Source organism: Scardinius erythrophthalmus, assembly GCF_964197995.2.
Source record: "Scardinius erythrophthalmus genome assembly, chromosome: 5".
Lineage (NCBI taxonomy): Eukaryota > Metazoa > Chordata > Actinopteri > Cypriniformes > Leuciscidae > Scardinius > Scardinius erythrophthalmus.
This window is the reverse complement of record NC_138225.1, coordinates 26,831,985-26,858,556: the sequence shown is the minus strand read 5'-3', so window position 1 is coordinate 26,858,556 and position 26,572 is coordinate 26,831,985. Positions and strand designations below refer to the sequence as shown.

At 39.4% G+C, this 26,572-nt stretch overlaps 1 protein-coding gene across 1 annotated transcript; it reads left to right on the top strand.

Moving 5' to 3' along the window:
• Positions 1-6,907: 6,907 nt before the first annotated feature.
• On the top strand, positions 6,908-24,544 carry nyap1 (neuronal tyrosine phosphorylated phosphoinositide-3-kinase adaptor 1; the record flags this gene model as incomplete). Its single annotated transcript, XM_081365797.1, has 6 exons — positions 6,908-7,092; positions 14,571-14,968; positions 15,760-17,508; positions 17,618-17,842; positions 19,885-19,988; positions 24,182-24,544. 6 exons carry the CDS (start codon positions 6,908-6,910, stop codon positions 24,542-24,544), a joined length of 3,024 nt encoding a protein of 1,007 aa, XP_081221923.1.
• Positions 24,545-26,572: the final 2,028 nt, after the last annotated feature.

Genomic DNA, 26,572 nt, shown 5'->3' with positions numbered 1-26,572 from the left:
ACAGGAGAGCAGTCGCCAAAACGACAGCTGGCCGGTCACCATGACAACAGCCAGGTGCAGTGTATAGGGACAGCACAATAAATGAGGGATGGGTTATGCGACTTCAGTTCACACACACATGCACGCATAGATTTTGGGAAGATCTGCAAAATCTGCCGTTCAAATAAAAGATTAAATTACACACATACACATTTGTCTGTGTTTTTTGTATTACTTTGTGTATTGTCATGTGGTTGGTTGTTTATGCAGTGGATGTATTGCTGTGTGTGTTTGTGTGTGTGTGTGTGTGTGTGTGTGTGTGTGTGTGTGTGTGTGTGTGTGTGTGTGTGTGTGTGTGTGTGTGTGTGTGTGTGTGTGTGTGTGTGTGATGTGTGCAAATGCCATCTGCTCCTGAGCTTTAATGATCTGTATTACTGACCTTATGACCCACACATATATAAACGCGTGTGTATGTCTTAACTGGATGTTGCACCTGTAATGAGCTGATTGAAACAATGTTATGTGCTTAAGTATGTGTGTGTACAACATTTATATACAGTGCATATAAATATATCACTCATTTAAGTACATTTGTAACATTGATCATATCACAGACACATCATGTGGCAGACACATGACACAATATTTTTCTTCCATTTAAGCCCAAGATGCTCTATGGATCATTCTCAAATCATGATGGAGAACATGATCATCAGCTTTTACACAAACTGCTTGAGTGCTGCTGTCATTAAATCAGAAATGATGATTTTTCAATCTTATCTTAACATTTCAGTCTTTATCTATTTAACTTATTATTAAATTGTCATGCTGATTGGAGAAGCCAGCATATGTCATGAGAGTTAAGTCTGTATTTTCACCTGAATATCAAGTTAGGACATTTGAATATTTTAGACAAGGTAAAAAAATAAATGCATGGAAGATTTGGATGGATGCATGGATGAATCATCCACCATAAGATCAATAACATACATTAAAAAAATATATAAATAGATGAATTTTCATTTCATGCAGCCTAAAAATAAATGTAAAAAAAAAAAAATCAAATGGAAGGATTTTCATTAGTGTTCATTTGATGCTTGATGTATATACTAAAGTTACATTTTTTTAAAGTTATAAAATATAAATTAATACATGCAGATGGGATTGGCCTCTATAACATGTATAACTAATTATGTTGTCATAACTTAAAATATGCTTTAATAAATCAGTAAATGTGTCTAAAGTGATGCTCAATTCAGTATTTATTCTGAAGCCCACCTTTGTGATCAGTATGTTGTATCAGTTACAGTATTAGACTCGCTTTCTGTGCACTTTCAAAATTGTATCTGTGAGTATTTGTAAGTCTCTGTTTTTGGTAAAGTAACAGTAACATCTGTGATTTCTCAGGCTCTGTGTGATGTATAGTGTTATATTATATGTTGTGGAGATTGTATTTACCTCTGATTATTGTAGCATCAGTTCTGTTGTTGGATTTGGAGGGAAAAACTTTGAGGGGAGCATGTTTGTGTAATCCTGCCAGGAAAAACAATATCCACACTTCCTCAACTCTCTTGATATCTGTCTGTCTTACCATAGTTATAGCCTAGGGGAGCCTTCATTGATTCCCATTTTCATGTGTCTCTATTAGACAGCAGAACAAACCTGCCTAACTCCCTCCACAGCTCTCATGTGTGTTACACGAACATGCGTGCTAATCAATACGTGATATGATTATGTATGACAGTTCCTGTGTTGGGTACGCTGCCAGAAGCTGGTGTCTGGTTATACATCTCGTTTGCAGCAGGTCATAACAGCAAAAGTATGTTCTACTAAGTATTAAAGATGCTAGCCTTGAAGGGGTTGAATAATTTTGAGACCGCAGAAGTCATTAAAAGTTACATTTTCAGTTGAATTTGGGGCACCACTTGAAACATTTGTTGTGTTAGGCTATTTTACTTACTTTTGTTTGATTTGTTCATTGCAAACAGCTGAAAGTCTGTATATTTTGACATTAAACCTGATTTGCAATGGGGGTTGAATAATTTCGATTACAACTGTATGTTGTTAGTCGATGATTTCTACCTAAAGGGACACATTAATAAAGCACAGAAATTATGTTAACAAGTACGGGCAGATGGGAATATTAGATGCCTCCTGAAATGGATTGATTTTCTTCAGAATGCTCTAGACTGTGCTTAAGGTTCTGAGGTTACAGATGCAGATGAGATGTGGACCATAATATAAATAATTGAGTCATCAGCATAGCAGTGAGTAGAAAAACGGTGTATTGAGCAATCTGGTTTAGAAGCAGAAAAGGAGTCAAAACGTTAAGCTCTGTGTTATTCAGGTTGTGAGCATGTAGAGTGAACCGAGTGAGCCTCTCCAGCTGACTTGGTAGTTAATGTTATTCAGGTAAAACCTAAAACAGTGGTCAAGAAATAGCAGTCTGGTGATCATAAGTGTGTTATTCACAGTTTTAAAATCTCCATAAGAATTAGAATATGCTCTCATCTGAGACAGTCATCATCAGCGGGGTGGATGACTGGACCATGCAGTGGGTAGTGTCAGTGTTGGTGGAGTTGCAAATGATGACCACTTTCAAAATGTTTCACTCTGCCTCTGTGTTTGTTTCAGCAGAGTGTGGAGGCATTAGGACGCGGAGGAGGATGGAGAAAGATGAGAAGGTGGAAAACGGGCATACGTTAGAGACTAAACTGTTCATTCATGTGTTTGCTGATTTGTGGTGACAGAATTTTTGGGGGGAGGAATGTGTGCTATGTATACTGAGGTCTTCTGAGGAAATGATTCAGGGGTTGACACATGTTATACATAAACAACATCATTTGAAAAAGCTTTCATTTTATTACCAGTTGTGGCTATCAAACACAACATTACACTTTATATGCACTACCTTCTGACTTTTTTGGCATATTTGGACAGAAGTAGGAAATAAAGACTTAAAGGTACAATATGTAAGATATTTGCATTAAAATATCCACACACGCACAAAAAACACTAGAACAATGTTGTATATTTGGTGACCTGTATACTAACATTATTCCAAATGTTTACAACAATGGGTAAATCCAGAGAAATTCACAATTTTAACCAGTTTAATTCCACGCTCCGTCACTGCGTCATCAAGCTGTATCTTTGTTATTTTTTTGAATAAGCGACCTCTAGCAGTGAAACTTAAACGCTGTGTATTTGTGTAATTGTAGATATATATTTTGTTGTTTTGAACCAGGTCAAATATGTTACTACCAGGGCCACAGTAAGCAATGATTGGGCCTGGTAAAAAAAACTTTGCTTTCCACCCCCCTCCGCAATCCAGTCTAGGCGATGGATGGATGGATAGATAGATAGATAGATAGATAGATAGATAGATAGATAGATAGATAGATAGATAGATAGATAGATAGATAGATAGATAGATAGATAGATAGATAGATAGATAGATAGATAGATAGATAGATAGATAGATAGATAGATAGATAGATAACATGTAGATACTAAAGGAAGATGAGAACTTTTGGTGCCTGCTGAAAAAATAAAATAAACATAATGGATGGATAGATAATTGATCCATGTGTTGTTCAGTTGGTGAGCATTTAGACTGAACAGAGTGAGCCTCTCCAGCTGACTTGTAATAGTTCCCATTATTCAGGTAGAACATTAAAAAAACAATGTTCCGGACTCAAGACAAAAGGTCCAGTTTTATCGCCTTGTCAACAGTCCTGGTTACTACTACTAATACTTGCTTCTCTTAAATTTTCTTCTCTGATGGATGTTGTGGTCTTCTGCTGAGTCCTATAAAGATCCATGAAGTGGTTTTGAGAGCAGCAGAACAATGCTTATGGAGCAGAGAGCATTAAGTGTTTATTAAAAGGTGGAGTTCGGGTTAGGTGAGGACTTATTTTAGAGGAAGTCCATGAAGATGAGCACTTTCCAAACTTGCATCCATTATTTCCTTCCTTAAAAGATTTCTGCAGATAATTTTCTTGTCTTTTACTTGAGTCCCACAGATTTAGTCTCTATTTTTGTACAGTTCTTTGTGTTTGTAGAGAACACAATAAAGTAGACATCTGAAACAGCTGAAAGGTAACTGAAAAAAAGAGATCTGTCCTTGTATTTTTTTTTATTCAATTGAAGCATCACCATACTGATGTGGCTGAACTGTTAAAACCACATATAGAAATATAAAACCCAGGGGCCTCATGTATAAAACTTTCCGCAGATTACATCCTAAAAGTGTACGTATACACAAAAGCTAGATTTTGCATATGCACAGAAGTAAATTATAAATCCATGCATACACCAGAACCTGCACAAAATTCCCTTTATAAAACTCAAACTCAAAATCAGCTGAAGATATATATATATATATATATATATATATATATATATATATATATGGAGCTTATATCGCCTAGTTTTACTATGCATAAAGTCATCTGCATATGTAATTCCATATGCATATTCCTATCCACGTGATACCATGTTTTACGGTACAAGACGTTAAGAAAATATGAAATTCGGACTATAAATGCCATTTTCACCTTATATTGTTAAAAATCATTCGGTACCCTTGTCTTGTTTATTCAAACTTGTTTATGGAAAGCATGTCATTGACAAAACATTTTAAAAAGAAAACGTGCAGTCTTACCGTTTCCTTCAAATGCACTTCAGAATCTGGTCTAACATATTCGGATGCAAGGAAGGTCTTTAGGATTGCTAGAAACTTCCAGGAGCAGGATTGGACACCCCTGTTAATGAAACCAGAAGCTTGACTCACTCTTAACACAGATAAATTGTTGGCATAGGCATGATGAAATCAGCTGTTTATCTAACATTGTTAATGGCAGGATTGTATGAAAATGTACCGAATATGTAGCCTGGCTCCGCCCTCCTGTGCACTTCCGCTCAATTTCCATTTTCCTTCAGTACTCCGTCTGGGTTTGCGGTATATTCTTGGGTTTTCTTTGGCCAAATTTTTACCGGTCCAATCAGCGAACAGAGGGACTGGCTGAGAACGATGACGTTGAGGTCGTGCGCTAGTTTGAGTTGTAGGGTTACGTTACGATCAAACGTTAGCGATTGGTTATGGCAGATCCAGAATGGCTCTGGGCAGATCCAATAGTTTTAAACTTCAACAGAGTACCCGCCTTCAAGGAAGTTAACGCTTGTCAATGGAGGGTGGCCAGACTCTCTGTACAAATGAAATGTACGAGAGTCTGGTAGGAACAGGCTACCGAATATGTACATGCATGGTATGAATATGTCAGGATCTCCATCCATCGGTCCATTTCTCAGTCAAGCATCAGTAAATGTGTCTCAGTTGATGCAGATAAACTGCCGTGTATAAAAGTTTGAGTCAGTATAAGCTGTATTCATCTATGACACTCTGTATTGCTCCATATTCGTCTCTAGCTCCCCTCTACTGTAAGATCTGACCCAGTTTACTATGAAGTTTAACTTGCAGGCATGGGTTTAATGAGTAATTATATAAATGCATTTATTTTTCATTCATAGCTTCTTTGAGTTAGGCAAAGACTGGAAATAAAACTGCCCGTGTGATCCAAATAAATTACATCTGCTTGCGTGATTGCATGTGTGTTTGGTCATGTTTGACTTTATGAAGTGTTTAGTGATGCATGACTGCATAAGTGGGTGCCTGGATGCTCATGAGTCATGAATTATTATTGTGTATGTGTGTGTATTAAGTGTGTTTGTTGTCTTTAGGACACTAAAACTGTGTGAAAACATTGGAGTCCAGCTATATTCCTGTTACATAGCAATACTGCTGATGCGCTGGACGTACACGTATCTGCACATTCAGCAACATACTCAGCTAACCCGCTCACCTTCTTCTCGTCATTGCTCTCTATCTCTTTCTCAGTCCCTATCTCTCCTCCTCTCCCGCGCTTTCCCTTTTTCACTGTCCTGGAAAAACACTGGAAAAGCACAGCAGTTGACAGCTGTATCCTTTTTAGCCAATCAGAGCTCTCTCTCGTACTACCCGGCACTCAAACTCAGAGCACTCTGTACAATATCTGCCCCACAACAAGCAGCTCGAACACACTCATTCTCTCTCTCTTCTTCTCAAGCTAGCTTGCTCTCTCTACTGCCAGAATGCCTGTGTACTACATGTGACAGGCTGCATTACAGACCACAGATTTACACAGGCACAGCCGGGGCAGCCCTGGGGCCTGCAAGCCAACTGAGCCTCTCATTCTTACTCAGATCATCTTCCTCTGATCTTACTCAGATCATCTTCCTCTAAAGGCCCCGCATGCCCTTTACCGTTCGCTGTGATAAAGATGAAGATCATCATGCAGAAGTGCAGTGGTGATGACAAAGAATTGGTGACAAAAACACTATTTGTGTGGTCATCAACACAGGGGTTTTTCAGATTTTCAGTCGTGCCATTCTCTGTATTTACAATCCTTACAACGCGCTGGATGCTTCACTGGAAATCGAAAAGTAACTCACTCCCGCCAAATGTTTACTCTTCGAATTCTTGCACCCGGGAACAATACAAGTCGACACCATTACGACTAAAATTTTGCTAAGAAGTATTTCCTACTAAAGCAAGGTGGTATTTGACTCTTGTCAAGCGTATCCATAGCGGACTGGTGGGTGTGGCCTTGGATGGCAACATGCCCAGTGCATTATGGGTGTTGAAGTTTTCCTACCGATTTAGCAAAAGGGATGACAAGTCTTTTCTTCTCTGTTTTCTCTAGTCAGGTAGCACGGATTTCAAAATTGCTTCAAAATTCTACTGTATAGGCAGCCATGTTTTATTGAAAGCCCATTTTGCCAGAGGTACCCCTTTAACCAAGTGTCTGCATTTCCCTCTTTTACAGGTAACTCGGACGGGGGAAAGCTTTAAAATACCTTCCCCTGCTCCTGATTGGTTCTCTATACCATGAGCTCTGGCTCCGCCCAGGATGTGGCGGTGGAGAATTTCCTGCGTGACATAGAGAGGCGGGGCCAGTGGCTGCACTGTGCTGTTATTGGCTGTGAGGAGGAGCATCCACGTGGCAACATGAACCTGTTGTACCGCAAAAGTCGACTGGACTGGAGACATAGAGATCAGGAGGGCAAGAAAAGGTAAAAGAGAGAGACAATAATCAGAAAGAAAGAAATCTGTGGGCCTGCTGTAGGAGAATAAAGGAATATGTGAGGAGAGAGAAAGATAGAGGGGGTTACAGAGATGCTTTGCAGTGCTTAAATGAAAGGTAAAGAAGGGGGTGAGAGGAAGATTAGTAAAATGCTTACTTGATAAAGAAGGTGAGAAAAAGGTGAAACGGAAGGAGGAGCGTATAGAATGAAAAAGATTATCAAGGAGAAGAGAGAGAGAGAACGAAATGGAGGAATATGACACAATTAAGAGAAGTCTTAACTCTGAAATAGAGACATTTGCCTTTCATATTTTATGCAAAGCATCCAAATCTTCATTTCGTCCTAGAGACAGGATGGAGAGAGCAGGATATATTCAACACAATCTGCCCCTCTGGTGTCTCAGTGAATCAGCAGCTGGAAATTTTGAAAACAGACTTTGTTTAATTATCTTACAAATAAATATAATTAACCGTATCAATTTATTCAGATCATTTATTTATTTTTATTAATTTTTTTGCTTTTAACTAGTTAACTTTAAATGATAAAAAGTTGTTTTTGGATGTTTTTTTTATTTTTATTAATTGTTTATATGTATCAAAAGGTTAAACATGCACTGATATTACAATTCTGGCCAATAATTATTTTTATCTTACGGATAATAACCAAGAAATTGTTGGTATTAAATATCTGTATATTATTTAAATAAATTAAAATAAAAGACTAAAAAATAAAATCACTTCTTGTAAATGTGACAAGTGAATTTAGGCATCACAACATAATGCATGAAAAATGGATGTTCATTTTGAGATTTATACACAAGTTTACATTTAACAGCATTATTAAATGTATTAGTGTTTGTAAAGATTAACTTAAAGTCAGCATTGGATGATCACAAAGATAAACAATAAAATATACAATATCGACTGAGACTGATAACCTAAAACTGATATTAACTGGTATTAATATCATGCATCCCCCAAAATAAAAACACTCCTTTTTGTTTTGTAAATGTGTGTACCTACTTAACCATATTTTGGGGACAAATTTGTACTCAGAAGCGAGTTAAATCAGACAAAAACTCCTTTTGGGGGCAAAAAAAAGAAAAGAAAAGAAAAAAACTGAAAACTTTGTAAATAAAGTTTATTGTAAAAAGTCATAAAGGAAAAATTATGTTAGGTTTTAGTACGTTTAACTATTTAAATACTAGTAGTGAACTAATCAGAAAAGAAGTCTATGGAATATTGCCAATCAGTAAACGTGTGTGTGTCGTGTCAGCTGTGATTTCCTGTCCTAAATCCACATTTCTTCTTTAAGACACATTCAGTTTCATAATGTAAGTCTGTATATTACCATATTCTGCAATGCTTTGTTTACATCTTCAACTGTGTTCTTTTGAGTGCTTTGTTCCATCTTTAATTCCTTTTAGCTGGGCCGGATTGATTGCAGCCTTAACGCCTCTTTGAGTTCCTCTCTCTCCATCTCTGTGTTTCTGGATGAAGAGGAGAATGCATTTAGATGATTGTCTCTGACACCTGTGCAAATGGACATCAAAGCGCTTTTCATCCGCTCTGTGTTCTACATTCATGACACACGCAGAACCCACAACACATCCTGAGCTTAGACAAACACGCCTGCTTTTATTATAAACTGCTCACACATGCAGACAGACATGTGCTGTCACATCAAACATGCTTTGAAACATGCACAGTATCTTCAAGTAGTGATCTCGATCTTCTTCCAGCTCTTTCTCTCCCCTTTACAGACGTAAAGAGATACACAAGAGGTCACCCACGCATGCTCGCTTTCTGTCTGGAGGATCTGTCCACTTCCTCTCTCGTCCTCCCACTCAATCCCTCCATCCTCCTCCTCTCTGCTGCTGAATGCAGATGATTCTCATTCATTTATCCATCTCTTCCTGTTCCCCCTCTGCTTTTCTCGCATCTTGCTGTCAGTCTTTGCATTTGAGGGGCAGCAAATGAATGAATGAATCAAGTGAATCATTTAGGATGTTAGTAAACTGATTCTGCACTCTAATGCAAAGAGAAAGCCATGTAAGAGCCACATGTTGTGCAGCCTTAAGCAAAACAACAGAAATAGAGCAGACATAAATCGCTTCAGTTCCCCGTACCTTTGAGCTTTCACTCTGCCATGTGAAGCATCGCGTCAAATAAAAGCGAACAACCCAAAATCCTCAGCTATGAGAGAAAATCTCATGTGACTGTCAGTCTGTTCGCTCTCATATCAGATTTTAACGTTCCGATTTCTTTGGCACAAATGTGTTACGAACCATAGCATTTATTTTGTACAGTGATTAGCATAAAGCTTTAGTATACACTACCGTTCAAAAGTTTGGGGTCAGTGATTTTGAAAAAAATCATTTAATACTTTTATTCAGCAAAGACGCATTAAATTGAAAAAAAAAAGTGACAGTAACGTTGTTACAAAAGATTTCAAATAAATGCTGTTCTTTTGAACTTTCTATTCCACAAAGAATCCTGAAAAAAAAGGTTTTAAACATTGATAATAATAAGAAGAAATATAGCTGCAAGCAGCCATTACCGGGGCCAAGCAGAATAAGACGACAAGACATGCCAACATGTCTAAAAGTTTCAGACCAACTGCAACAATGAGCAATTAAAGACATTCAAAGAGGATTTTAGGCAAAATGCCTGAAAAATCATACAAACAATAATTAAAAATATGATTTGATGGATTATCACTTTCGACCAATAGGTGGTGCAGTTACAAAACTGATGTGATGTGGTCAGAGTGAAGTTACAATGACACATACAAAGTTTGGTGTCAATATGTCAAGGCATTGCAGAGATAAAGCCTTAATTAGTGCTATTAGCATCATGCCTCAACTTTGCTGCTGCGCTATACGAAAACGGTTTTGTCTATCGACACGAAATCCATAACTTTTAGTCGGCACGGTCTGGAGATGATACGATTCGATTTTGGTGAAAATCGGACAAACGGTCTAGGAGGAGTTTGAAAAAGTAGGTTTTGAATGAAAATCAAGATGGCGGACAAGAAGTTTGACCAAATAAGGAAAATTTGGTATCTATGTTCTCGGCTTGACCCAAGGAATCTATTAAGACCAGTGGCATTTACATAGGCCGATGTATTCAAAAGTTATTAGCAGTTTTGGAAATGTTGTTATAACTTTTGACCACTAGGTGGCGCTGTCTCTAAATATTTTGGGTACCTTCAGGGGATGGTGCTGATGGCACATTCTGAGTTTCGTAATATTACACCAATGCATTTGTTAAGTATAGCATTTTATTTCACAAAACTGCATTGAAGTCAATGGGAATTTCATGTTTTGTTCTATTATAGCGCCACCAAGAGGCTCAGTCCCACCATTTTTTTTATGTGTCCTCAGAGTGAGCCCATACATATGTGTGTCGATTTTGGTGCAAAAAATCTCAATTTGCTTCGGAGTTATAGACATTTATATGAAAAAACACGTAAAAAATGACTGACACACGACTTTGATTGAATATTACTACCCCTAAACATCAATATTTTCGCATTTGGGCATTGGCATGTAGTTAACAAGCTATGATTCCAAACTTCTGACGGTGGTTTCGTCTCGATCGGACAAACGGTTTCGAAGATATAGCCTACTGTTTTTTAAGCGCTAAATCACAACGCTACACAAACCGTAAGGCAAAACCTAGCATGTTTGGTATCGTTGGACTCGGCAACGATTCAGGAGTCTAATGAGATGAGTTTCGTTAAAATAAGTCTATCACACCCAAAGTTATAAGCATTTGAAAAAAAAAAATCACCACTAGGTGGCGCTGTTTCGAAACTTCTCACGCTCCTTCAGGACATCGTGTTGATGACCCATACCAAGTTTCATAACAATCCGTTCATGCGTTCATAAAATACTGCATTTTAGCACAAAATTAAAAATGGCCGACAGTCAAAATGGCCGATATGGCAAAATTGGATATCAGTCAACTCGGCATGTCGCCCTGAATCTATCAAGACCAATTTTATGATTTTTGGACAAACTGTTCAGAAGTTATAAGCAAAAATAGCCATTTTTCATATCTCCGGACCAGTAGGTGGCGCTGCGCCGAAACGCAACATGTAGCCTCAGGTCATGCTTGTGAGTACATGTACCAAGTTTGGTCTGAATACGATAAACCGTTGCGGAGATACAGCCTTACGACTGTTTTTGCTAGCGCTACGTAAAATTTATTCGTGCGTTTATCGAAAACGGTTTGACGAATCAATTTGAATTCCATAACTTTTGGTCAGCACTGCCTGAAGATGATCTGGTTCAATTTTCGTGCAAATCGGACAAACCGTCTAGGACGAGTTCGAAAAAGTAGCTTTTTCAGAAAATTCAAAATGGCGGCCATATTTATATGACGGAAAATGACGTCATAGGGTGCAATCGAATCGGCATGAGCTCAGGAATCAGAGGAAAAAAGAATTTTGTTGATTGGCCTTACGGTTCAAAAGTTATTAGCAAAATAAAAGTGAAACTTTGGACAGGTGGTGGCGCTAGAGGGAATGACTTAGAAACACAAAAATTGGTGTATTTAATGTTGGGACTGTCCTCTATCAGAATGTCAAACCAAAACAACTTTCCCGCAATCGGTTCTATGGGCTGCCATAGACTCCCAGTCGGAAAAATGAAGAATAATAATAAGAACGGGAACAGATACAATAGGTGCCTACGCACCTTCGGTGCTTGGCCCCTAAATATATATTGAGCGCCAAATCAGCATATTAAAATGATTTCTGAAGGATCATGTGACACTGAAGACTGGAGTAATGAATTCTGCTTTGCCGTCACAGGAGTAAATTACATTTTTAAATATATTCAAATAGAAAATGGTTATAAATTGTAATATTTCACAGTATAACTGTTTTTAATGTATTTTTGATCAAATAAATGCAGCCTTGGTGAGCATAAGAGATCTCTTTCGAAAACATTTTTAAAATCTTACCGACCCCAAACTTTTGAACGGTAGTGTACAATATTTTGTTTCAGTCGCCAATTTGTTGTGGACAAGCGACATTCCTGGAGTGCTGATATTTAGAACTGGGACGTTTCACTCATTGTATCACCAACCAGAACTGACACGTATGTAGTTGATACACCGATCAAGTGTGGAATACTGGCTTTTTGAGTTTGGAAAACATCCAAAATTAAACATCACACAATGAGAGAAAATACTTCAGTCCAGTGGTTTGTTCTGAATATATTTCTGTGGTGTGTGCAGCTCAAACTGTGTGTCTTTCATGGATTTTATGACGGGATGATTAAACCCATTCTGGTCTTTTTGTCCAGATTATACCTGGAAGTCTCCATTGCCAACTCATATGCCGTGTCCCCTGCCTGCACATCATATCCTGTGGTGCTGTTCTTTTCTGTTTGTGTGTGTCACACTCTACTAGCTCAGCATCTTCTCTGCCTTCTGCCTGACAACAGAGACTCACACACACATGAACACACACACACACACACACACACACACACACACTGCAGAACAGTGTATTGATGAGTCGCTTCCATCTGGACTTTGTGCACATCAACCTTCATAAAGGTCAGAGCAGGGGGACACGGTGGACTCTGGACAATGTTTACACATCTTAAAAGTTGACTGGAGGAAGTTCATTAATTTCTAATATAACAGTTGAGCATAGGAAGAAAAAATATGATCACAAAAGAGATTTCTTTAATAGCTGTAATTATTTGAGATTGAATGGAGAATTTCCTTGTTTAGTTATTTTTTATTTTTTTTCCTCATTTCAATATGAAATCCAACATTTCTCATCAAATGCTTGAAAAGACCGAATTGTCTACAGTATGCTTTAATTCTATCCACATTGTTTATATTGCTCTATATTTTTGCTGTAAGAATTGTCTCATTTCTGTTCTCATTTTTCATTCAAAGAACATCTAGAAAACACTTGATACTTAGCTTAAACTCCATTAAGTCTTGAGATATAAAAAGAGCAATATCAGTTTCCTCTGGGTGGTTCTGTTACAAGGAAAAACATCTCTATCTCTAAATATCTCCAAATAATCTAACTCACCCCATCACCAGAAAACAGCATTAGTGATTCATTTCTCTTTAAGTGTGTGTGTGTGTGTGTGTGTGTGTGTGTGTGTGTGTGTGTGTGTGTGTGTGTGTGTGTGTGTGTGTGTGTGTGTGTGTGTGTGTGTGTGTGTATACATGCATGCACATATGCCAGTGTGTGCTCTGTGTTTGTGTGTTTAGAGAAAAAAAATCAGCAAACAATAAACAAATGACCGGCTAGTTGCCTTGGAAACAGGGAGAGCATACTAGTAGATTCAGGAGAATAAGAGACGATGCAGAGAGAGGGATGAAAGGAAAGACAGGGCCCGTGGACAAAGTCTTTTTTGTGTTGGGGAAGAGAGCAAAAGATCAGCTGATTAAACAATGCTTGCAAACATGTCATGAGGAAATATTAAAGCAATAGGGCAACCATTTTTATATGAACTATCCATAAGAAATCAGGATATAAAGTCGCAATGAAACAGAGTCCTGCATACAGTACGTCACCAGAGAGAAGTGTATTGTTAAATCGGAAGGTCCTGTTAAGACTTCTTTTTTTGTAAATAAATAGATAAAATAATCATATACATGGATAGATTGTTCACATCTAAAACATGAATTTAGAAAATAAATAGGGTGATTTTAAGCTGACTTTAAGAGAATTGAAGAGGGAGACGATGAAACAAAACAATGAAAGAATAAGAAAGACAGAAAGGGACCTGAGGACAATGAAGGAGAGGAGAAGGATGGGAGGGTAAAGGAGGCTGTCACAGGTCTCTCTGGGTGTCTCACAGGCTGGCATGAACTGTTTCCTCTCTCATCATTCATCCTGAGCGTGCGTGTGTGTGTGTGTGTGTGTGTGTGTGTGTGTGTGTGTGTGTGTGTGTGGACCTAATGTCCTCGCAAAGATAGTAAAACCTGAAATTGCCTACATTGTGGGAACCACAAAAAAATACATAATGAACGTATTAAATATTATTTGAATGAAAATCTAAACATATGTCTGTGAGGGTTTAGTTTAGGTTTACAATACAGAAATCATTAACTCGTTATAAAAACAATACAAGTCAATGGAAAATTTCTGTTATGACACAGAGTGTACATATTATTTGTATTGGTCTGTTTGACTGTGCAGTAGTAGGGGGGATGTATTAACTCCGGAAATGAGGAAAGGATGAGAGTGAATAACGGGGGCTGTAGAGACAAAAATGAAATTGACTGTGAGCTATTAATAGAGCCTTTATCAGTTGAAATGAGGAGAGAGGGAGATAAAAGAGGAGAAAGTGGGATGCCTACAGCACAATGAGAAACAAATTTATTATTCTTATCTCATAAAGAATCTCTCCAAGAGAGAGATGGAAACTATTCCTTTTTTCTCTCATTCCCTGATCTTTCTTTCTCTATTCCCATCTCCCATAGCTCCAACTATAAAGATGCCTCCTCTGCAACAGTCGGGAAGGTTCGGGATCTGGCGTCATTTCGGCGTCATTTCCGAATGGGATTTATGACGATGCCAGCGTCCCAGGACCTGTCGCCTCACTCTTGTGCTGCTGCCATGGCACCACGCTCTCAGTCCTGTCATGCTGTGGGCACCGGTGAGGGAGAGGAGTTTGAGAATGGATATTATCCAGACTCAGACCCTCAAAACCAGTCGAATTCATCCCGCTGCCCCCCAACCAAGCCTAAACGCCACCCCAATACTCGTCTCAGCTCTACGGGCCAGCAGGAGCACCCTTCCCGTGGAGTCCACGCACCACCTGACACTCCACCACCTCCACCTCCCAATCACCCACCCAAACACCCAGAGAAGCGGAATGGTAAGTGAGCAAATCAATAGTATATTCATGCTAAAATTAGGGATGTGATTCGATTAAAAAAAAATTATAATCTTGACCAGCGATGATTCTTGAGTAGAGGAAGTTCTCATAAATTGCTGCAACTCTGATGATTCGGATATCAATAAGGAGCCGTCTGACATGTAACATAACCTTGCATCTAAATTTGTGAATTATTTGAAAATATTTGTTGCCGGGAATCTTGAACTGGTAAACTCCCATGTCTAGTTCTTAATTATAAATTCTAATGACTCATGACTATTAAACCATCCATTGTTTCCTAACAGTATGTTGTTAGTCATTCATATATATTTTCGATTGAACTATTATTGAATTGATTTGAATCAAAGATAACTTAAATTATTATCTGTACAGAAATTTGGGCCTTTGTTTGGCTTTCTAATTGTCTCGATTAGAATACTTAAAAAATGATGATAATGAGTGTTATTTTTCTGGCTCAAGTAATTATTTTATTCATAAGATAAAATCTATGAAAGCAGCTTCTTTTGTATTTCCGTATCATTTTGATTCATTGTTAGAAAAAGAAAAGATGCAATTTTAATTAGTATAAAATCATGTACAATAAGACCAGGAACATAGTAAACATTGTAACATTACAATGTATAGTAACATAGTACATTACATAGTAACATTGTAAAATGAGTCAAAGCTGTACACACCTGACATGTGGTCTCTGTAAAAATGTCCTCTCTCTCTTAGCCTTTGTGTCACTCTTTTTCCCCCTTTTTTCTCTGCTTTTCTCTGTTAAACAGCAATGAAAAAATCTGATTCAGGTGATATGTCAGGACGAAAGGTCCCTCCGTTGAAGCCCAAACGGAGTCCAAGCACACAGCTCTCCTTTGACCCCCCGCCCCCTCGGGTCCCTCCCCCAACCACACCCCTTCCCTTCCAGAGCTCTGAGCCCTCTCAACGGGGCGAGGGTGGAGATGACGAGCCGGTTTACATTGAGATGGTGGGCCAGGTCTTCACCCGAGAGACTCACAACGCCCCGACTCCTCACCCACTCACGCCCTCCGCCACCACGCCTGATTCTGACTCAGACCAAGGAGAGGCCATTTACGAAGAGATGAAGTACCCCTTACCAGACGACAAAACTCGAGAAGCCCACCGCCGCTTGCCACTCAAACATGAGCGTATGAAGTCCTCTAAAGCATACCACTCCTCCATCATCTCGTCCTCCACCTCTTCCTCGCTTCCACGGCCCTCTTCCTCTTCTCCAGCCTGCACCTCTTCCAAGCCTAAAGCTACCGTCTCAATCTCTCACTCCTCTCCTCTGCCTTCGTCCTGCTCCTCTGCATCCTCTACTCCCGTACCTCAAGCCCTCTCCTCATCACCACACCCTCCCCGTGCTCCCACACCCTTCTTGCTGCCAGGGTCCAAGCCTGAACATGAGCCCAGCTCCAGTAAGATCCCAGCACCCTTCCCTAACTTGCTTCAACACAAGCCTCCTCTCCTAGCTTTTCCCCAGCCGGCCGCTGCCTCCAGTGGGATAGGGGCTCAACATAAGACCAGCTCGGCCAAGATCAGCGTGCAATCAGCCTCCAGCCTGCCAGCATCTACCAGCACCTCCTCCAGCACAAGCTTCACCAGCACTTCCAAAGATTCCACTGGAGTTGAGAAAGAACGAGAGAAGGAGAGGAGGGAAGGACAGCTGGGACCCACACCGGGACTCAGAGCCCGCAGTCATTCCACTCCTCTTCCTCCTTCATCAAAGTCCTCCTCTCCATATTCCCACCATCATCATCATCACCACCCTCACCACAGGCCTTCCCACTATCACCATTACCGCAAGCCTGAGAAAGAGATGTCGTTAGTGGGCAAGGGGTCAGGACAGTCCTCCACCCAGACGCAAACGCAGCCTAAGGAGGGCAAGTCTGTCAGCTTCCTGCTCAAGTCCGAAAAATCGGAGAGGGAAAGGGACCGAGAAAGGGATCGTGATCGAGAGAGAGATCGTGATCGAGAGAGAGATCGTGATCGAGAGAGAGATCGTGATCGAGAGAGAGACCTGAGCAGCACACCATCTTCCAGTCATTCTGAGACCCCCTCCTCAAACACATACACACACACTTCTCAAACCGGCACTAGCACCACGCCAACGCCGAGTCAACCGTCATCGTCCACAGCAGCCACGCCACCTTCCTCCTCTTCTTCCTCCGCTCAGCGCCCTCCATCTCGCTCTCACATGCACCGGTCACACACCCCGCACTTGTCCCATGGCCTTCCTGCTTACAAACCTCCCCCCTCTGACAGCCCACTGCTCTGGACCTACCCCTCGGTTGGCTTCCGCCGACCGCCTGCCTATGATAGCTTGCGCGGGGGCTTGCAGTTGCCATCCTTGCACACAGACCCCACTAAAACTGGATCTGCAGCCCAGGCATTGCAGGCCAAGGCCGGGTTCATTCCCTGGGAGAGTGCAGCTGCCTTGGGGCTCACAGAAGAACAGGCTTACTGGCCCATGCAACGAAAATTATCATTCAGTCATGGGAGCCGAGACACTGAGAGTGAGTAATGGTTGTAGGGAGGGTGGAATGAGTATAAGGGATGATTATTGAGGGGGTTCTCTTTCTATTGTAGATGTTTAATTGTGTTTTTCTCTCTAATGTTCTGTAGAGGAAGATGGAGGTGTGTGGAATGGCAGTGCAGATGCTCTATTGAGGAGAGAGAGGGATGACCTAGCAGCCATGCGGTGTGGCGGACACTCTGGAATACCTGTGCGGGCAACAGGGAGACACAGCGAGAGCTTGGCTGGGGCGGATGGACCACCAGGGTTGAGAGGACTGATACGAGCGGGCCTGCCCTTACCCTGCCAAACCTTCCCAGCATGCCGCAATGGAGGTGAGATCCAATTGAAATGACATTAGCACAGGCTTTCTGCCATGACCTCAGTTGTTAAACTTTGGATATAGATCAAGCATGTTTAGGTTAGAGATAAAACATTTGTCGACTTAGCTCATAAACAACTGATTGAAAAGTTTTAGTTGCTTTATAAGATGTAATTTGATGTTAACTCATATGGCTGCTAGGATCAGTGTGCATTGATTTGTTTGAAAAGCATCAGATTTCATTAAAGAATAATAAGATAGCTTTAATGTCATTGAAAATAACGTTTTAAACCATAATGAAAAAATCAGAAAAATCATGTTACACAATTAGCTAAGCAGAACAAATATTCCTAGCTAACTAGCTGCAGTACCTGTTACAGTTATAGGATATTATTGGATATTTAAGAATTGATAACTGTATGCCACCAGTGGCTTAGTAGACGGTCACGCACTGCAGGGGGCCCCGCTTGTTGGAGGGCCCAGCAATAACCGTGCCAGGTTGTGCCGATAGACGATGCTATCGTGTATTGACGATAACCAGAGATATTGTCAAAATCATCAGCTATCGACCTTATCAAGAGGATTTGGCATTTCCAATTACTGTATTAAATTATTATCATTACTACTACTAGTTTTATTATTAAATTAATATTACAATTAATTTGCCCCACAATAATTTTATAGTGCATCACCCCCTAACCAATGCACCGTGAGGAAAATATAAGCTTAGTAAGATTAGCTTGCTCCTTATTTCAAAAACAACTTGTTTGACATAAATACTTCAAATTTTTTCACTACTTATGGGCCACAAGAGAAATATTAAGAAAATAAATTAAGACCGTTATATACCGTTATCAACATGTTGAAGTAGATTCAGCTCTCATCTTGTCATTATTAAATAAATGAGTAATTAAACAAGTACACTAAATCACCACACCACCACCCCCCCCCCCCCCCAACCAAGGGGGGTCTCGGACTTGCCCCGTGAATTTGCCACAAATACTACGCCACTGTTTTCCATGATACATTCCTGAGTGAATTGACTAAACGCTTGAGTCATGCAGTATTCATGTGCATTGCACATTATGCATTTAATTCACAGTCTAACTTAGCCAAGCAATACATGCATTACACTGTGCAATGCACTTTTAAATTAAGTCAGTGTCATTTTTACAATGCAAACACACCTGCTTTCAATGCAAATGAGGTTCATTATAGAATGCAACGCATTTACAGACGTCAGCGCTATTTGCTTGCTGCAATTAATGTTGCGCTATTAGTGGAAAGTAGTGTGGAAAGCAGGCTGAATTTCATTATTATCTGTAGAAACAGTTTGTGTACTGCTTCTATTCATCAAGGCAGCAATAATTCATCAAATTATGATAACGAAGGATAAGAGTGTTATAAACGAGCAGATGGAACTTTTAAAGAATGATTTAGGTGGCTGGATTGCAGTGGTGGCGTGTTGCTGTACAGTCCCAGCATGCACGGCAAGCATGCCAGATCATGGTGTACTGCATCCCATCCTCCACAACCTTACGGAACTGCAACATGCAAATTTCATCAGCCTTAATTTTTCTCCACGTTAACTCTAATGCGTTATTTGCATAATTCCTTTATATGAACAATGCTATCAGCGAGCATAATTCCTTCTTAGTGATATCCCCCTCCATGCTCTTGAATGCTGTCATGTACATTTTAAACATATTAATTCTGCTTTCTAAAAGATGGCAATAGGAACTGATTCATGTAAGGTTAAAACTATGCGACTATTTCCATTATTAATAGTGCAAGTTAAGAATCAAGGATATGTAAACTTTTGAACGGGGTCATTTTTATAAATTCAGCTTTTTTTGTCTTGTGGACTATTTGCAAATATTTTATGTAAAATATCTTATTCAGGACAGTACTAAATATAAAATAACAGGAATTTTGTATAATCAGATTCTGCAAGGTGTTTGTAAACTTTTGAGCACGACAGTATTTTAGATTTGACTTCTTGAGACTTAACTTTGCAAACCAATAACTTGACTCTGTGTCTATGATCTTTTATAGAGTTGGGTCGCCTTGGCAGGTCTTCCTCCACTTCAGGAGTGAGACAAGCAGGGGGTGACGTTCAAAGGCAGAGCAGCCTGCCGGCCAGAGAAGCACTCAACCAGGTGACACACGCCAGCACTATTAAAGCTGTCACTAATCCACATAAACACACACTCAGAGAGTTATTATATACCTGCAGTGTTATAGTTTTCTTCAGCCCTGTTTAAACACACTCATCTGGGTAAAACTGCGATCACATTAGGTTTTGAGTATGAAATTACTTTGGAGCTGCAGCCATTTCTTCTGCACATCTTCAAAGAAGGTATTTTGAAGAATGTTTTAAGTGGTTTTGTTCATACAATGAAAGTCAGTGGGGTCCAGAACAACACTTTTGTGTTCCACAGAATAAAGAAACAACTATGTTTACATGCACAACTTTTGTTTCAGTCGGACTGAATTCATTCCGATTGATGAATCTGAATGTAGTGTTTACATGAACGCTAAACATGTGATCGGGTTGATGTGTGCGTTTATGTCACAAGCTTCAAATCGGAATAGATTTTTTGACATGCGCACACTGCACGAATATACTGAGTTTCCCACTGTTTGCGCATAATAACCATTCTCCTACACGGGTTCTTTATTTGTTTTAAACAGCAGACTTAATATTTATCCATTTCTGGTCATAATTTGGAGTAAATGAGCATATGAACTGTTGTGCTGTGCTGCTTATATTTATTACATGCCCAAAACCAGTCGTCTGCGGATGAGAGTCCAAAACAACTGGTGGGACATTGTCCTGCTCCACTTCACAGACGCAGTAAAAAGAGAATTTTAGAATGACGGGACACTCCTTTATATGACACTTTATTCAACAGGAAGAACAGCTTGTTCGGCGTGTCATACGTCATTACGCTATTTCAACGTCATTGCACATGCGCAGTCCTTTCAGTTTCGGTTTTCAGTCCGATCAAGTGTTTACATGTCCTCCCGATCGGATTAGAAAAGGAATAAACCACTGTTTACCAATGAGTAAACAGTGACAGAATTTTTATTTAGGGGTGAACTATTCCTTTAACTAATGTTAGTTTATATATCTTGAAATGCTAAATATTTATTTGTATATGTTGAAAATATGTAGAAATGAACATAAGCCAAAATAAACAAATGAAGTTGTGATCATGTCATCAGAGAAGAGATGATGTTGCCAGGGGGAGGGGAAATTAATCTTTTTGATCAAAGATTAAGAGGGCACATGACCTGCCAAAAAATAAAGATGTGCACTGATGAAACAATGTTCCATAAAAAAGAGTTGTCAGTTTTGATTTCATAGTGACCTTAATAAATGCTGTAAAATAAAAGAATTGTAGAATGTAGCAACAGTGTAAAGTACAAGAAGATTTACAATATTTAACTCCACAGTGGTTCTCCCAAAAATTAAAAAAATTAAAAAAAAGCTTGCATATTCTGTCTGGGCCTGATTATAGTACTGTAGATGCTGTTGCAATGACCTTTAATTCACCTCGTACACCAACCTGACACTCTGAGAAAGAGCTTATTTGCATATTGTGTTTTTCAGTGCAGGGTCTTCAGGAAATTCTTTGAATTCACACCGGCTTGTTCAGCCTCAGTCGGTGTAGATACTGCAGTAATTAATTAAATTCAGTTCAACTGGTTAACATGCTTAAGTGTAATTGAAACCAAGCTTGACAGTTACGGCAGGTGATCTGAAACTAATTTCATTCCATTTTGTGCCCCTGTGGCTGCTATTCCAGACAGTCATTAGGTAAATCGCGGAGCCCATTGAGTCACCAGCATCCCCACCCAAACATGTCTGTATCTGCACTGCACTCCGCTGCAGGGTCAATGAGTGCAGAGGAAAAGGGGGATGAATACAGAGCGGGAGCGAGGCAGAGAAATGCAGCAGAGGGAAAGACTGACAGAGGGAAAGGGGGAGAAAAATGCAGCATAGAATAGAAAAACGTGGCGACAGAATGAAAGAGAGGGGACAGACACAGCACACGGGTGGAGAAAACAGGTGCAGCAGTAAGAAAGACTGTTTTTTGTCAGTCTGTGGCAGGCAGACAAACACTCTGTGAATGATCAAACTCAAACCTAGTCCCACTGCCGGTGTCTCTCCGTGTCGGTCGGTGACAGGCTTTGATTCTGCCGTCTGACTGTCTCTGTCAGCGGTTTGTTAAAGAGCCGTTTTTGGAGTTTAGCATGTTGAACGTGTGAAAAGTTACAAGGAGAATCCAGGGAGACTGCGCACATGCAAAGCAGCTTATGTTTTTTATGTGTTAACAAACAGGGATATCCCAAGTCCTATAGTTCTAGCGGTGTGTGTGTGTTGTATTATAGACAGACTGGTGTGCAACACATGCAGGAAAAAATCTTTCATTTTCAATCTTGTTGAATGTTAGCGGCTGTACAGAAGCCTCTTCTTTTCCCCTGGTGTGCTGTTGTCTCTTGGCAAAAGTTCACATGCTGACACAGTCATAGTGTGTGTGTGTACACCACAGAGATTGACTCGGTGAGCTGATATGACCTTCCCACTCAGAGAAGGGGGATGGGACGGATGCTGTGAGTTGGCGCTATGCCGCTATCTGGTGGCGTTCTTTGTTATAGCACAAAGCACACACCCAGAGTCCACAAAATACACGTGTTAAAGGTATAGCGGAGGATTTTTTACTTCCGGGTGGATCACCTATACTATTGGTCCTCCTAATTGTCAATCATTCTGGTGAATCAATCAAACTTTTCAAAAAGTGGAGAGGGCGGGTCTTATCTAAAATTCGGAAAGATCCTCCGCTATACCTTTAAGTGGAAAATGTGAATAAAACTAGACAGTAACTTTGTTAGTGGTTAAGGTTGAATCGTAATATCTATAGTCTGACGTGAGCGATTGCTGATGTGACTGCCATATCATAACCATTTTAATCTTAAAAAAAAGTACTATAACAATTTATTTTCTCCAGGAAATCCACAAAAAAAAGAATATATATATATATATATATATATATATATATATATATATATATATATATATATATATATATATATATATATATATATATATATATATATATATATATATATATATATATATATATATATATATATATATATATATATATATATATATATATATATATATATATATATATATGAAGAGTTCAGATGCAAAAACCTCTAAGTGCCATCTGAAATTTTCTTCTACAATGATCATTTTTATCAAGCTCGTATATTTAAGTTAATCAGTAATTTCACTTTAATGGCAATGAAAATTACCTATTAATTGTCATTTAAGTGAAATTACTGAACTTAAATATACGAGCTTGATAAAAATGATCATTCTACAAGAAATTTTCAAATGGCACTTAGAGGCTTTTGCATCTGAACTCTTCATATATATATATATATATATATATATATATATATTTTTTTTTTTTTTTATACAATTTACAATACCAAATCTCTTTCAAGGCAAGTATTAATATCTGTGGCCTCCCCTCAAATCATCTGTCACTGACAGGTGTACTTGCACTACCAACTGTTTTTCTCCCCTTTATTCCTCAACCTTGGCCAAAAATTCATAATGAAAATGCATCAAGCAGCAAAACAGAAACTTTTCACTGTTGTATGATATATTTGAATATGATATAACAAAAAGAGAGAAGCATTGTGATAAATACATATTTGTACCCTATAAAACATAATATAAAATAATAAAAAGCTGGAAATGGTGAAATATCTACTATAATATAATCAAATATTTGCAATCTATTTGTTGTTTGTGAAACGATTTATTCAATTTAAATATATGACTAAATTTTAATCACCCCTCAATGTTGTTATCATTAGCTACAACTATTTTCGGTTGAAATAAACTTCATATTGAAAAAGCTGAAATAAAATATATTATAACTATCGGATGAAAACAAAAATTTGAAAAAGTTGAAGTCGAAGTACTAAAATGATTGAACTACAACAGAAATAAAAAATAAATAAATAGTAAAAAGTGAATTAAACTAAAATTGAAATGAAATAATTAAGGCTCATTTAAAATATGAATAAATGCTATAATAGTTTATAAAAACTGATCACCCTCAATGCACCTCTCGCTTTTGGCAGCCAGATGGTGTAGTTATGGCGTCTACCACTTGACATGCAAACCAGCCAAACCTTTATATCTTCATATCAAACAATCACACGACGAACCACTGCATTTAATCTGCTCTGAACTATGCAAACTAAATTCATTTCAACAATGTTTCTCTCCCTTTCACCTCTCAACCATCTGTACCGTCTGCAGCTCCACTCTCTCTCGCAGGTTCAGTGTCAGGCTCCCTGCAGTCCGTCTGTGAGCCGGCAGCAGCAGTACCAGCAGCAGGTCCAGCTCCAGTTCCAGCAGCTGGCACAGCTCGCCGCGCAGGCCCAGGCTCACATCGGCACCTCCTCAGCCCCGGCCCAGCGAGACGGCAAGCTCCTGGAGGTGATCGAGAGAAAGCGCTGCCTGTGTAAGGAGATTAAGGCTCATCGCCGGCCGGATAAGAGCTTATGTAAGCAGGACAGTATGCCTATTTTACCCAGCTGGCGGAGAACGCCGGAGCCCCGCAAGACTGGAACGCCGCCCTGCCAGAGGACGCAGGCTGTGGTGTGGGACACGGCTATCTGACCAAGGTAGAGAGAGGAGAAAGGGTAGGGAATATGAAAGTCATGACTGATAGAGACAGGGGAAGTGGAAATCCTTTCTTTTTTCTTTTTCTTTTTGGTGTAAAAAGACAAAATGGGAATTTCGCGAGAAATGAGAGAAGTGGCCTTTGAGTGAAGAGATTAAAATAAAAGTGGAAAAACAAAGTGAGAGCATTTTGCCAAGAGAGAATAGCATGATTTAGATTAAATCTCTCTGTAGAAGCAGGAGAAAACGTGTTCACACAGTGTTTATGTGCCATATAGATGCAGCAGCCAACACACACACACACACATTGGAGTCTGAACTCTCTCTGAGCTGCTGCAAATATAACCTGTGCTGCTGAGTTTACAACCCTTTTTGAAACGCACTGGAAACCTTTGGAGCATCGCAACGTTCATACTCAAAATATAATCCATCAGCGAGGAGAATAGACATGCTTTTTCCTCCAAGGATCGAAGAAATTATCAAAACGTGATGCGTTAAGAGTGAAGAGACGCTGAAAGATAATAGTGGGGCTTTTCCTCATATCATAAACTCTCCGTGACTTTGGACTTGTGTGTTTTTACTGACCAGATGTACTCGGATATGCTGCTGTTTCCTGGGCATCCACTAGACTGATGTTTTTTTACATTCCAGAAGAGTGTGAGAGTGTGTGTGCGTGTGTGTGTGTGTGTGTCATGGTGAACTTTGTAGATGTATCTTTGCATCAGAGGTGTGTGAGGTTGGATGTAGAACAGAAACGAGAGGAAATTCAGACACACAGAGAACAAAATTGAAAAGAATACAGGGAAACGCCAATAAAACAAAATTCGACATACTGTATGTATACACAGAAAAAAGCCAAACTCTTGCTTACACATTCAGACACGATGATGGAAACAATGATGAAGGTCTGTGTGGTACCGTCGTAGATTGTAGAAGAGATCCATTTTAAGTCTACTGCCTATTGATCGAGTGCCAATTTGCTGAGTGCAGTGATACGCGTGTCTCTGAATCTGGAGAGAATAAGAAAAGCTGGTCAGCAGAAGTTACGTGACTTTTGTAGCAATATTTGTTAAAGCAGGAAACTGATCATTTGCCCCAGTCCAATACAAAATCACGATGGAGAAAAAAAGACAACCAATAACACTTAGGTCAGATCCACATTGCATTATTTTGCAAGGGCAAATCAACTGTTGAAATTCACTCGATGAAACTAGCGACCAGTAAGATCACCGGATGAGCTTCATTACAAAAACCATCATAGGAAAGTGAGTGAGGACCAATGCACAGGCTGCTTTAACACAAGGTGTCATTGTATTCACCTAAAAACTACCATATTTATGCATCTGTTTACATTTAATCTGTACCTGAGCATATGCGGAGCTAACGTCCAACTGTATTTTTCAGTCCTTTTGGCAGAATAGTCTCATGTGTCAATCAACTGGGGTTTGATAAAAAAAAGGTCTTTGTCAGTTGTATCTTAAGTACAGTAAGATTGAGCAATCCAGTCACCCTGTCTCTTAGAGAATAAAACAACAAAAATACAACTGTCCAGTGCTCATGCACACATGCATATACACACAGACGCACACACTCGCAGAGCCTTATTGGGAAAAATGAACGTGCAGGGGCGCTCCTCAGACCGACGTTGGAACTTTCCGCACAAAACAAAGCGACCCACGTGATATCGAGATTAAACAAGAAAAAAATACACAAGTGTTCAAATCTGTAAAATAAACATGTACAACTGTATTGATTATGTAGCAATTATTTCCACTTTCATACTTGTAATCAATAAATATATTGTAGCATATAATGTATAAAAGTACAAGGTGTTTAATTGTTTTATAAAGAAATTTAGTAGTTTTATCTGTGGCTACCTGTCTACACTGTACTGAATGGACCGCTGAAAGGCGAACCCTCTCTACTAAAGGCACAGTCTCAGACACTCACACTCACACACCAATGTTTTTACAGCTAGTGTCATGCAAGTCCCTTTAAGCAACTTAAGTCTGATCTCATTCATAC